Below are 13,870 nucleotides of genomic sequence, written 5' to 3'. Positions count from 1 at the left end.
GCCTCCTCTTCTCCAGGCTGAACAACCCCAGCTCCCTCAGCCTGTCCTCGTAGCAGAGGTGTTCCAGCCCCCTGATCATTTTGGTGGCCCTCCTCTGGACCCGCTCTATCAGGTCCATGTCCTTTCTATATTGAGGGCTCCAGACCTGCACACAGTACTCCAGGTGAGGTCTCACCAGAGCAGAGTAAAGTGGCAGAATCACCTCTCTGGATCTGCCGGCAACACTTCTTTTGATGCAGTCCAGGATGCGATTGGCCTTCTGGGCTGCAAGTGCACACTGCCTGCTCATGTCCAGCTTCTCATCCATCAGCACCCCCAAGTCCCTTTCCTCAGGGCTGCTTTCTAATACCTCATCCCCCAGTCTGTATTTATTTCGAGGATTGTTTCGGCCCAGGTGCAGGACCCTGCACTTGCTTTTGTTGAACCTCATGAGGTTCATCTGGGCCCACCTCTCCAGCCTGTCCAGGTCCCTCTGAATGACATCCCGTCCCTCTGGTGTATCGACCAGACCACACAACTTGGTGTCATCTGCAAACAAGTAGCATGGATGTCCTTTGGGGTGGATCTGAGGAAGATTTGTATAAAGGTTTGTGTGGTTGTTGGGAATTAAAGACTGTAACCACTGTACAGTTCTGGAGTTTTTGATATCTCTTATGTATGCCTGAGAAGTTTTCGTGTCTGGTAAGACTATATTGGGGTTGTCAAAGACAACTGTTAGTCCTTAACGCTCACTTTCCAAACTGTCGCCTGTTGGCACATCTCTCATGTTATTTCTTCAGTGCTGCTTATTCAAAATCATTTTGAAGGGAACAGGGAAAAAGTTTGTATTACTGGCTTTAATTTTTTTCCTCTTGAAAAATCCCCATTAACCTGACACAGCATACTTTTCCCCAGAAGTACCCCTTTTCAGGTTCTGGAGGAGATTAACACCAAAAAAAAGAAAACCTTTCCATGTTCAGAAAACTTTCTGCAGTTTGTGGAACTTGACACAGCTCTCTGTCAGAAAGTTTTTGTTTCACAGAAACCATTCAAATCAGAAGGGATGAAGTTCCTCTGACTTCTAAAATACATTGATGAGTAACATAATTCTGAGGACTTCATTAGAATGAAACTTAGTCCACTGCCTTGGTTAATGTATTTCATAGCAGTTGCCCTTTTCTGTGATTTAATCCTAAATTACTTAGTTCAGTTATTGATGTGTATTTAAAAAAAGAAAAGGAAACATTTCTTGCAAAAAGTTTAGAGTGCTTGCGAGTAATGTTTATTTTAACTTGCTTAGATACAAGATAGGATCCCATAGTAAGCACAAGCCTTGCCTTTGAAAATACTCCCTATGACAACCATTCTTTTTTTGGAAACTAGAGACAACTTTATGCTTTTTTTCTTTTAGCTGTTTTTTTAAATAGGTTTGTTATTAGAAAGAAATCCACAATATATGTTCAACTTCAAAACTGTGTATTTTCATACCAACAAAGTCCTTATGTCACAAAGTTTATGTGCTTTGCTCTGATATTTGCAAATACAGTTCACATATATACAACAGTTGCTAACAGTTGTAGTGAGCATCACTTTGTTTCTTAAGTGCACTTGATCTAATTTTTTTTTCATGGATTGCTGACTTTTGTGCTCTTTTTACAAAGCACTTATGAATCCTGACTCATGAAAATGTAAGGAGTGCTTTATAATATAATAATTTGATAATTTGATTTTGATCAAATAATTTGATAAACAACATTGTACTGGTTTTGGGTCATACCTGTGATCTTTCCTTCTCCTGAAGGTCGGCTAAGATTCTGCTGATACTTTAAAGACATCTACTAGGAACTTCTAAGCTGTGTGGAGCTATAGTTACCAGAAGTGTAAGGACAAATCCTCGTGTAGTTTTTCATTACGTGAAGGGGGCATATGGGAGGTAGGGTGAAGGACAGACATAGCAAAACCAGTTGCTACTGTCAGTGGTATGTGTTACACAGGTGAGTCTCCTCATGCGTGAGATGTTGAGTGGGAAACTCTTGCTGTGTTTGAGTACATTCTTCCGGTTCTCAGCTGCAGAATCACAGAATATTTTTGGTTGGATGGGACCTTTGAGATCATCGAGTCCAACCAACAAAAAAAAAAAAAAAAAAAAAAAAAATCCCAGAACACCAAAACCAAAACAAAACAAATACCCACAACCACACACCACCCCACCCGCAAACAGACACAAACCAACAATCTCGGGCACTAGCGCATGCCCTGAAGTGCCACATCTACACATTTCTTAAATACCTCCAGGGATGGTGACTCCACCACCTCCCTGGGCAGGCTGTTCCAGTGCCTGACCACTCTCTCAGTAAAGTAATTCTTCCTGATATCTAATCTAAACCTCCCCTGCCGTAACTTCAGACCATTTCCTCTGGTCCTGTCATTATTCCCTTGGGAGAAGAGGCCAACACCCACCTTTCTACAACCTCCTTTCAGGTAGTTGCAGAAGGCAATGAGGTCCCCCCTCAGCCTCCTCTTCTCCAAACTAAGCATGCCCATTTCCCTCAGCCTCTCCTCATATGACTTGTTCTCTAGACCCCTCACCAGTTTTGTGGCTCTCCTCTGGACACGCTCCAGCAGCTCAACGTCCTTCCTGTAGTGAGGGGCCCAGAACTGAACACAGTACTCAAGGTGAGGCCTCACCAGGGCCGAGTACAGAGGCACCATCACTGCCCTACTCCTGCTGGCCACGCTGTTCCTGATACAGGCCAGGATGCTGTTGGCCTTCTTGGCCACCTGGGCACACTGCTGGCTCATGTTAAGCCGGCTGTCCACCACTACCCCCAGGTCCTTTTCTGCCGGGCAGCTTTCCAGCCACTCTTCCCCAAGCCTGTAGCGTTGCCTGGGGTTGTTGTGACTGAAATGCAGGACCCGGCACTTGGCCTTATTAAACCTCATCCCATTGGCCTTGGCCCATTGATCCAACCTGTCCAGGTCCCCCTGTAGAGCCTGCCGACACTCAAGCAGATCAACACTCCCACCTAGTTTGGTGTCATCTGCAAACTTACTGAAGGTGCACTCAATCCCCTTATCCAGATCATCAATAAAGATAAACAAGACTGGCCCCAAAACTGAGCCCTGAGGGACACCACTGGTGACCGGCCGCCAACTGGATTTCACCCCATTAATTACAACTCTCTGGGCATGGCCATTCAGCCATTTTTTTACCCAGTGAAGAGTAAACTTGTCTATGCCATGATTTGCCAGCTTCTCCAGGAGAACGCTGTGGGGGATGATGTCAAAGGCCTTAACAAAGTCCAGGTAGACAATGTCCACAGCCTTGCCCACATCAAGAAGGTGGGTCACATGGTCATAGAAAGAGATCAAGTTGGTTAAGCAGGACCTCCCTTTCATAAACCCATGCTGGCTGGCCCTGATCCCTCGGCTGCCCTGCACTTGCCGTGAGAGCTCACTCAGGATGATCTTCTCCATGATCTTTCCCGGTACCGAGTCAGACTGACAGGTCTATAGTTTCCCGAAGATGACCCTGGAGAGGTGACCAGGCTGGCATGAGACAGCTCAGCATTTCCATACACAGCAATCAGCAAGATTAGTGTGGTGAGATGCCCCAGCACTCTGCCATCTGCAAGCAGCTAGAGAGATAGACTTCAGGCAGAGGCAGTAGAGGTTCTGGAATAGTAATGATTAACAGGAAAGACAGACAGGATAGAACAGGCTCATAGGTTTAACCGTGAAGTAGGGATTAATTTATGGGTGAGGGAAAAGGGAATATGAGCGGCAAGTAAACGAAGTGTTTAGGAGCAACAAAACATCTAACTGTAGGCAGGTGTAAGTGAACACTACAGCTTGTGTTCTAGCTAGTACAGAGGTGGAGGTGTGACAGGCTGCTTTGATCAGTCGATAGCATTGCTGCGTAAGAAGAGCAGGCTGCCCAAGGCAGTGATGGGCAACCACAAAGTGTGAATTAGAAAGTGTCAATTCACTTGTGAAACTAGGCTTGTGGTGGGGAGTGCTAAGGGTTGAGGAAAGACTAGATGGCGGAATAGTTGCTGTTTGTAAACATAAACCTTGATAACAAGTCCCAGCACCAATAAGGGAAAACTCCATGGCTTTTGTCTCATGACATACACTCTAGTTTAGCTGCGAGGTAGGATACCAACTCATTAGATCTCAATTTAGATGTTGTGAGGTGTATCTTCTGATCTTATTCACCAAAGTGTAAACAAACCCATGGAGCTTTTTATGCCCTTCCTAAAAGAAAATAGATTGTTAGTTGGCAAATCTCTATCAGCAAAACTTTTGTCTTAGTAGGAAAAGAAACTGTAAAGACACTTTCACATGATGGCAGTGGCTGTGGTGTTGCTGTAAAATTGCAGATATTAAACATTATAATGAAAGCTTCTATAAATGAGGTCATTCAGGCCAGGCGTTAAATTAACAGGCAACATAGTTTGGCTTTCTTATGTTAATGCTAAGAGCATCCTGTAGTCTTTCTGAGGCTTTAGTCTTCCAAAGAACGGGGGTGTGTGTTTTTTGTAACGTCTTACTTTAAAGTATTGTCATTCTTCAGATCCTGCTATTAATGACAGCTTTTTTTCCTCTAAATTTTCTGAGCTAACATTTTATTAGAAAATCATGAAAAGGGAAGCCAGGGAAAGTCTCTGATGGCACATCTCTCAGCCCTCTGACTCTAGTTCCTTAGCATATATTTCTGAGGTAGTGGCCTATGCTGTGAAAGGGTAGTGCACTGTGGTGGCAGTGCTGCTTCTGTAAAATAAACCCAGCACTTTTGATACTTTGAGAGGACCTTTTATTGTGAAAAACCTGCAGGTGGACTCTTCACAGAAGAGGTAAGTGAGAGACAAAATAGGACCCAGGTTCCTCTTTCTACCTTGAGCCGCAAATAATCTGCTAAGCACTAGGTACTGTCATGCAGTGTGTTTTTTTCCCAACTTGCCAATCAAATTAATTTACATTGGTCATTGGATCTGAGTACTGAACATGGAATGCATTTTTCCTAAACAAGGCATTCTCTTTGGAATGGAAGCTACAGCTACAAATTTTATGAGTGCTGAAATATCCATGGCAGTATTTCAATTTTCCTCTCTTCATTGCTGAAATTCCAGTATTGGAGCTCAGAATACTGTTCAGATATATAATACTGTCAAGTCATTAGATGAAGTCTTTTCAGGACCTTAATGTTAAAGATATGACATAGCACATATAAAATAAAAAACTGTATTGTCAACATTTTGCAGTGGCACTTGACATCGGTATGAATCCTACAATGCATATTTCTGTTTTCTTTTTTTTTTTTTTTTTTTTCCCCCTTTGCAGTTCAGATGGAGAAAATGGAACAGATGAAAAAAGAAAAGCAGGAAAATCACCTCCTGTGTTGCTGCACACCACTAGCACTGAAATGGAGTATTTTGATTACCGGAAAAAAGCTGATGTTGCTAGGTAATGTCAGAAATGCTGTCAGTTTTCTTCTAGGCAGATAATCAGAATTGTTACAACCCATTCAAGAAGCTACACTGAGTGGCAAGATTTATCTGACATCCCAGGTGTGGGTTAGCTTGCACACTATGCAAAGAAACAGGAATCTGAGCCACCTTCCAGGGGCTGCTCTTGCAGTCAGAATAGTGGGAATTCATACTTTGGGCTGGTTTAGCTTCCCTGTTCTAGGAAAAAAAAATACATTGCACGGTGCCACTGCTAGTTACATCCTTTTCACGTCAGTTTGACAGGCAGTCAAACTGAGCTGCAGTTTGGGTCCTGCACTGTTCCTGGAACATTTTTATGCTGGAATATTGATTGTCCATGGTAAAGCAATGACAGAAGTTTTAATGTTAGACTCTGCTGTATATTTCATCAGATTATTGTAATGTCTGCAAAAACAGGCATTCTTCCTTTGTTGAAGAACTGGGATGCATTTGAAACCCTTCTAAAAGAAAATTAAATAATACTAACATCCTGCTTGGAGGGCTTGAATACAAATTTTGCATCCCTTTCTCTTTGTCAACCGAGCAGACAATGCAGAAGTCAGCAGTCTACCTGACACTGTGGGTTTGATCACAAGGCAGATATTTAAAAAAATCACTTAATTTCCTGAAGCATCTTTGAGGGGAAGCTACTTGAAGGAAAGTGTGATTACTACTTTTTTTTTATTTTTTTTTTTTTTCTGCAAACTCCACCTCGTCTTGCCTCTCACATACAATGTAATTGACTGTGTGCTGGTGAGGGGTTGGCATAAGTTTTTTTTTAAGGCTCACAGTTCATTTCAGTTTGACCTGTACTTGACATAGGCAACACAAATACACGTACACATGTATTTCAGAGTTTTCTTCTGTGAGGGACCACCTGAGATATGCAGCAAGTCCCCCTGCTACCTAAATCAACAGTGCTGTACAACCTCTTTCCTAAATCCAACTGTATCTCCATTACATTTGGGGGTTTTCTTCCTCTCACCCTTACGGTTTTTACTGGAAATCCTGAACCTCTCAAGTTTAGGAAAGTAAAGACTTACTATGCAGGATAAGGTGCCATAATGGAAACTTCTGTAGCACCTTTCTCTCCCCATTGAATCTTTAGCACAACGTGTTCTTCGGGTCATTCAGTATAGGAGTCCTGTGTTGTGTTTTTCCTTCTTTTCTTCAGTCTGCATCTGAAGGCTTCTAAAAAAGAACTACCTTATCTTTATAGCCTGCTGATATGCTTTTGTTCTGTGCTAAGTAACTCTCAGGGATAATGTTCTTCTCTTCCTAATTTATGAAACACTGTTGTCCCACCTCTGGTTCTGTTTTTCTGAGCAGTCCATGCCATTAATTTCTCCTTTATAAAACAAACAAAAGTTATTTTTCCAGCCACCCACGGAGACATTCCTCTGTACTTGTTCTACTCTAGAATTGTTGGGTTTGGGGTTGGTTTTCTTTTCCCAATATGCATGGCTAGAGCCGTACAGGTACAGCTTCTCCTGCAACTGACATTCACAATTCCCTCTCACCTCCTTTGGGACTGCTGGCTATCCTAATGATTTCATTACACTAATTACACGGTTCATAGCTGTCCTCTGACTTCTGCACCTATATTTCTGCTCTGTTGCACTTTCTAAATGATCTCTCATTTTATAGTACAAGTTGCACTCGCTGCTACTAAGTTTTATCTTACTTTATCTTGCATTAATAAGTAACATGCGTAGTGTTAGTGTTTTACGTGCTGCCCAGAAACAAATGAACATGAAGCTAAGCATTGTGATAATTCACTAAGTTGTAAAAATGTCTTAAACTTTTTTTTTTTTTTGCTTCCTTACAACTAGTAATTTAGAGTATTACTTCTTAATTAAAAGAAGAATTTCAGTGAGGGCTGGCATGGTTTAAGAATAAGATATGCTCGTCTTTATTGCTGCATAACTCTTGGTGAATCAGGTAATAGTTATTAAAAGATTAATATGTTTCATGGAGAAGAACGTCCTGTTGATAGCTTACCAAGACTAATGTACTGAGGCTAAACTTATATGGGATGCGTTTTTTAATCTTCAGGACAAAGAGCAGCACAGATAGTCCACTCCCAACAATGGATATCAAGAGTGACTCCAAGCTTGAAAGGAAAAAACGTGCCTCAAATCAGGTAGGGCAGAGGATGTACTTGTTTGTTTATATATAGTAAGAGTAAATGCATAACTATTGTAGACCCCCCTTGTTAGCAATATTATAGTTTGTGGTTGTATAAGGACATAGGTTTCTTTTTTATCATTGTGTTAGGGTCTGGGCAAAGCAGGATACAGACGTAATAACCATATATCAAAAAAGCGGATTTATTATAAAACAAGTGGGCAAAATGAGAAGGTATTGGGAGGACAGGAAGTGGAATGGGTCACTTGATTGTAATAATATCTAATAAGGCATGTGTCTCTGGGTGTGGGGCTTCTTGTTTTTTAGCTGAAGGCAAATGCACACTTTCATAAGCTGTTTCTAGATGTTCCCATTGATGAGCCACTGAAACAAAGTAAGTACTAACCCCCTTGTCATTGCTGGCTGTGGATCTAAGATAATGTTGTTACCTGCCTTCTGTGGTGATGTACAAGAGGGACTACCTAAACTTTAAAAACCTTAAACTCCAGCAGCCTAGAGCTACAAGGCGTCCATCTGCATGCAGTGGGTGTTTTTGTGGTAATCTTGCAAATCTTAAATCATCAGATGTTGGGCATCTTTGGGAATTGTAGCCTGCTTTGCACTTCCTAGCAGAGTAACTTAGCACAACGTTGTTCTGGTATTGAAGCTTTCTTACTAAAGTCTCTCCTTAATTGAGACAGCACTGGTCAAGTGACTTGCTTGAGTTTTTGCTCTTGATGATGTTTTAATATTTTAAATATTTTAAAATGCTGGTGCTATTTTAAAGGAGAAGCCTCGAGCTTTCACACCCCACTCAGGGAGTGGCACACACAGCACCCGAGTCTTTCTGTGGTCAGACCAGGGTCCCTTTGCAGCGGGCAACCCCCGAGAGCCGATGGGTGCCCTTTTGTGTTCCTCACACACACAGTCACTCTCGGGTGAGACCCCTCCTTCTTCAGTCTCACCCTAGGTTTCCCGCAGCAGAGTCTCAGGCATCAGATTTTGTAAAAATAAGTAATTTAATTGAAAGGTCCAGCAGCAGGGTCAGGCCGGGCTGGGTGCCTCCAGAGAGGAACCTCAAACAAAGAAATCCCTGGGCAATGACACCCTTGCGATCTCTACACCCCCCCCCCTCAGGCACCCTTTGGGTCTTTCAGTCCAATGTTGATTTTTGGTCTGGGGTCTTCTAACACCTTCTGGGATTCTTTTTCTGTGTCCAGGCAGGCCATTGACTGCTCTCACCCTGTTGATGGGCAGTCTCTGCTGAGGGTTGTCACCCCTTATCTTCTCCTTGTCTTCTGGTTTACGCTTCTTGTGCGCCTGCGCTCCCTGGCAGAATGTGGGGAACAGAAAAGCCCTGGACTTAGGGAAAACACTACCAAAACATCCGTGTGTTGTCAACATTTCTCTTACACTAAAAGACTAAGCACAGCACTGTACCAGCTGATAGGAAAATTACTGAGAAAATTCATTCCATTGTGGTCTAAAGGCTTCAGGAAATATAGTTACTCATGCTAAGTAAAGCTAAGCTCACAGCATGAGTCACACCATGTTATAGCCCTAAGTAATTTATTCTCATTAAAATTTACTTATTTAAGCTAAACAACTAATATCTCTCAACATAGGAGAAGGACTTAAAGATTCTACTGTTCTCTGTGGTAGTTACAACAAGTGAATTCTACGTAGATACGTATAACATGTTTCTTGAAAGGAATACAAGGAAAGCAGTTCATGAGTAAGAAATGGCTGTGAAGTAAAAGCAGTATTACTTTACATGTGTCATACTTCTGTTGGTCATCTAGTCCAGGCAACTGCTATAGAACTAAAAGTTTAAAGCCTAAAACCTTTCATTAAGCTCTTTACATTTACATAGTATAGTTACCTGAAAGCTAGTCAACAAGTTTATAGGAAGCTAGGTGGTGCTCTCTCAGAAAGGAAGGATTCTTGGTTTCTGGGAGCTGGTTGCATGTTACTATGCATTTCAGTCTTTGTTCTTCAGATATTTTGGTTTAAACTTAGGCTTGTGAAATCTATTGAGCTTGTCAGTATTAAACTTACCAAGTGTTTCAGAGTTTGACAATGTTTATCAAAAGTTATAAACCTAAACATACTATGGCTTTTAAAAAAGAGCAAAACAAAAGCTAAATTTGTAACAGTTGGCTTGGGTTGTGGTTACCTTAAAGATTATAGAGTATCTATTTGTTTCAGGCTTTACCTGTGCTCTGCAGAAAGAAATTCTGTACCAAGGAAAGTTATTCCTTTCTGAAAACTGGATTTGCTTCCATTCCAAGGTTTTTGGTAAAGACACGAAGGTTAGTAAAATCTTTATGTGCAGAAGAGTAAAGCTATTCCTTAACAATCTGTTCATCATCAGAAGTTCGCATTATTATGCAAAGCTAGAATACTACTAATGCTTCTAAGTATTATTGAGTGCAATCACTGTTCAGAAGCGATGCCTGAAAGTCACTCTAGCACTGCAGCATTATTATTAAAGATCGAGTTTCTCTTTTAAGTACTTCCTGTCTGAAAAAAACAGATGAAGGGAAAGAATCTGACATGCGGCGGTGAGGGCATTGCCAAGCCCTCATAGCACAAACTGTACAAAAAGGTCTGTCTTCAGAGAGGAGGAGGAAGGAAGGCTGAAAAGTATAAGCATTACAAGAATGTAGTCGGGGTACTAAAGGGAAGGATCAAGCATATTAAGACAATTAAAGAGGAAGAACTAAAACTGGCTTCTGAGTTGAGTGGCAAAGGTCTTTGGGGTGAGGGATGAGGGATTCTTCTAGCGCTCCTGCATAAACAGAGAACGGTTTGCTAGATTTTCACTTGTCAGCCTAGTATGAAGAGCAGAAATGGGACATGAACAGTTAGGAAAACCCTAGTTTATAAGATTTATTCGTTCTTGGTGCAGATATGACTCACCTATGGCTTGGGCCTTTATGGTGAATGATATGCATACAGATAGAAATAAAACCTTCCCAAAAAGATGTGTTCTAGTTCTGTTGATCTGGAGCTTTTGGAGTAGTTTTCTTTGTTTATGTGATCTCTGCTTTGTTTTTGTGCTTTTATTGGGAAACAGCTCAATTTCCTGCAAGGATTTCTTTGTCTTCTTTCTCGGGTACTTCCTTGAACAAAGTTCCTGGTTAGATCCAGACCCTTTGTCAATGAATTGGGTGCTGAAACCAGCTTAGGAGTTGACAGTGTCTCACTTCTCTACTGTCAACCATTTTGACAGAACACCATCTGTCTTTGAAAGGGATTTTAAGAAAGTGGGATAGGCTTAAAGAACACTTAAAATTATTAACAACACATTGTTCATACTGACCTTATGGGTTATTATGTTTTACTGCTTGGCCCAAGGAAATGAGTTACCGTTGATTCCTAGTTAATGGATTCTGTTAGTCACAGGCAGTACATTAATGCGGATGGAAAGGAAATGAAAATTAACAAATGGTTGGGCACTGGCATCCACAATTAGTTATCTTGGCAATTAGTTTAATTAAAATTGAAGTGGCTGTACTAGCAATCTCCTGTTTTCCACAAACAAATGTGGCTACTTCAAACGGTGGGACAACTATCTAGATTAAAACTAAGCTAAATGTATACAAAATTGTAGTCTACTTGGTAGAGTTCTACTAGAAAGACCTGGAAAAAAAGATGAAGAATGGTAGTCATATAGTACTAGGAAATTATCTTTGTCAACAGGGTTTTAAATGCAGCAATATATACGTATTTATGTATACAATTAAAAGGGAAAACATTACAAGATAGGGTAGAATAGACAGTGTTTATAAATGTGGCTATAGTGATATCCCAGATTATTCAATTCTGGGGCATTGTTTTCAGAAAGCATTGTGGGTAAAATGAAGAGTGAAGAGGATAGGCCTAATCATTTACTTCCAGCTGTCTTCCCCTACCCCTGCAACACACATTTAAAGGTGTGTTCAGTCATATCCAGCGAGCACAATTTTTTAGGAATACTATCAACAAAAAAGCATGAAAATCAGGGATATAATGATAAATAATGTAATGGGAGGCAGAGGAGGAAATCAAGCATGAGAGTAAGAGGAACGTTCTTAGCAGTTGGATACACTGACAAAGTTTCCAAGACACAAAACCTCTATTGCTTAGGACTTGTAAAATAGTTTACACTTAGTGATAAAGTGTTTTATTGTGAGAAATAGCAGGTCTACGCATTCTAATAAATTTTGCAATGTGAATTCTTCCACCTGCAGAATTTTTTTTGTAGAAAGCTTTTGTGGAGGGAATAGCCGTGCAAGTCAGGAGATTTTATTCTGCAGTGTAAACACTGTGCATAATCAAAAGATTGATTCTGCAGGATTGAATAGGCTTTGAAAGACGTCGCTGTGTTTCCAGGCAGTTCTCTTTTGGCTATATATATATTGACCTTGAGTCTTTACTGGAGCTAAGCACTATCTTACTGATTTTAGTTACTTTCCAAGTTGCCTGCCCAGTAAACCTTGTTTCCTGAAATAATTATTACTCCAGATAGAAATAAAGTACTTTACAGTGATTTTACCATTTTAATCTAATGCTGGGGTAACACTGCAGTAAGCAAGTACTTAATCCCACTTAAGTACACTTTAGTCTTGATTACAGTAATGTTATCCATCAAAATTGTATGCAGTAGAATGCCATTAACATCTCTGATTTAAAGTTCTTTGAGGTGAACTGAACCAATTAGAAAATTTCTAAGCTGCCTTTTTATCATTAGTATTAGCAGGATTTGTGCTGAAAAAAATCTTCTGATGTGTTTTTGGTTTTGTTTGTTATTTTGTTCTGTTTATTTTAAAGATTCTGTTCATTCACACATGGTATCTGCTCCCGTCTTCCCAGTCCTAGAAAAAGCTGTTTTGAAAAGTATTGCAAAAACTTTGTGATATGAGTTTAAGAAGAAAAGGTGTAGTGTTTAATTACCCATTTTCAAAAGGCAAGGCTTCTGAAGCAGGAGAAATAGAGTTGACATGTTAAAAAATCAATAGAACAAATTATGACTGGATTTACAGATTCTTAGACCCAGGCCTGGGACTAAGAATAATTTAAATTATATGCTTTGGGTTGGTTTGGTGTTTTTCTACTATCACACTTTTTTAACAAAACTAAGTACCAAGTGAAGAGTGAGGTTCTAGCCCATAGATGACAAGCAGATACTTGACTAGCGTCCTGGGTCTGGCGGGGATAGGGTTAATTCTCCCCAGGACCTAGCAGGGACACAGGTATTCCATCCCGTGGGAGCCATGCCCAGGGGGTAACAGGAGCTAGCCGGGGAAGGGGAGGGGCAGGAAGTCGTGGGGGGGGGCGGGGGAAGGAAGTCATCCCCCAGGGGAGCGGAGCGGTCGGGGGGCGTCCCGGGTGCGGTCGGCAAGCGGTGGTATCGTACTCGTGGTTGTACATTCCTCTGTCGGTGTTATTATTGTTGTTGTTTCTTGCTCCCCTTGCTGTTCTGTTAAATTGCCTTTGTCTCAACCCACGAGTTTTTGCCTTTTTTCTTCCCATTCTCCCCTCCCGGCCGCGCTGGGGGGGGGCCCGATCTGAGCGAGCGGCTGCCACCTGGTCCTTTGTTGCCGTCTGAGGCCAAACCAGGACACTAGCCATGCCTCAACAACAGCTGGCAATCTCGCGCCCAGACTAATGTACACAAATACATTTTTTGTTACCTGAAACAATCTTTCATTTCATGACTTTGTGTTGCTCTTCTGAACAGAAGTTAACAAGTCTTTATGAAACTGCACAGAGTAACTTCATTCTCCTTCTGTGCTGACATACGTTTTTAATTCAGGTCTGTGATTGCGTGTTGAATAATCTTTGGACGCTTTTCATCTTGCTTCCAAATTTTCAAGTAGTTGTGACTGTGTACCAAAGGGATTTTTAACAGGACCTATAGCTTAGTCATGTGTGGGCAGGATTATTATATTTGCCTAACTCGCTAAGCTCTAGGCTTTTCAACTGAAAGTCAAACCAGGTATTTGGTCCTTTGAACTATGGAATTTACCAGAAGAGCCCATCCAGAAAATCTGAAGTGAAATATTCCAAAACTTAGCAGGCATTAAGCTAATGGGGTTGGATGTAAACACAACAGAAGAATGAAAACTGAGAACTTCTCAATGTAAATGTAGACAGTCTGGATTGCACACGCAGGAATCAGTTTGAGTAGGTCGGTGGCCGTGTGGGTATTGGATCTTTCATGATTACTGAAGGATGAGCAGCTGTTTACTCAGGTGCTTGTTGCAGATGGAAGGATCTGTAAGTGGTGA

General features: G+C 41.3%; 1 protein-coding gene across 1 annotated transcript in view; it reads left to right on the top strand.

Annotated features, from left to right (window-relative positions):
• GRAMD2B (GRAM domain containing 2B) overlaps positions 1–13,870 on the top strand; it is a 47,945-nt gene that overhangs the window by 21,363 nt on the left and 12,712 nt on the right. Inside the window, exons 2-5 of the mRNA XM_074166048.1 lie at positions 5,323–5,445; positions 7,524–7,611; positions 7,923–7,989; positions 9,804–9,907. Coding sequence (XP_074022149.1) covers positions 5,323–5,445; positions 7,524–7,611; positions 7,923–7,989; positions 9,804–9,907 — 382 coding nt within the window. The remainder of the gene's footprint in view (positions 1–5,322; positions 5,446–7,523; positions 7,612–7,922; positions 7,990–9,803; positions 9,908–13,870) is intronic.

This window comes from Numenius arquata, chromosome Z (genome assembly GCF_964106895.1).
Source record: "Numenius arquata chromosome Z, bNumArq3.hap1.1, whole genome shotgun sequence".
Classification (NCBI taxonomy): Eukaryota; Metazoa; Chordata; class Aves; order Charadriiformes; family Scolopacidae; genus Numenius; species Numenius arquata.
Note: the sequence above shows the minus strand (reverse complement) of the source record. Positions and strands in the feature narration are given on the sequence as shown.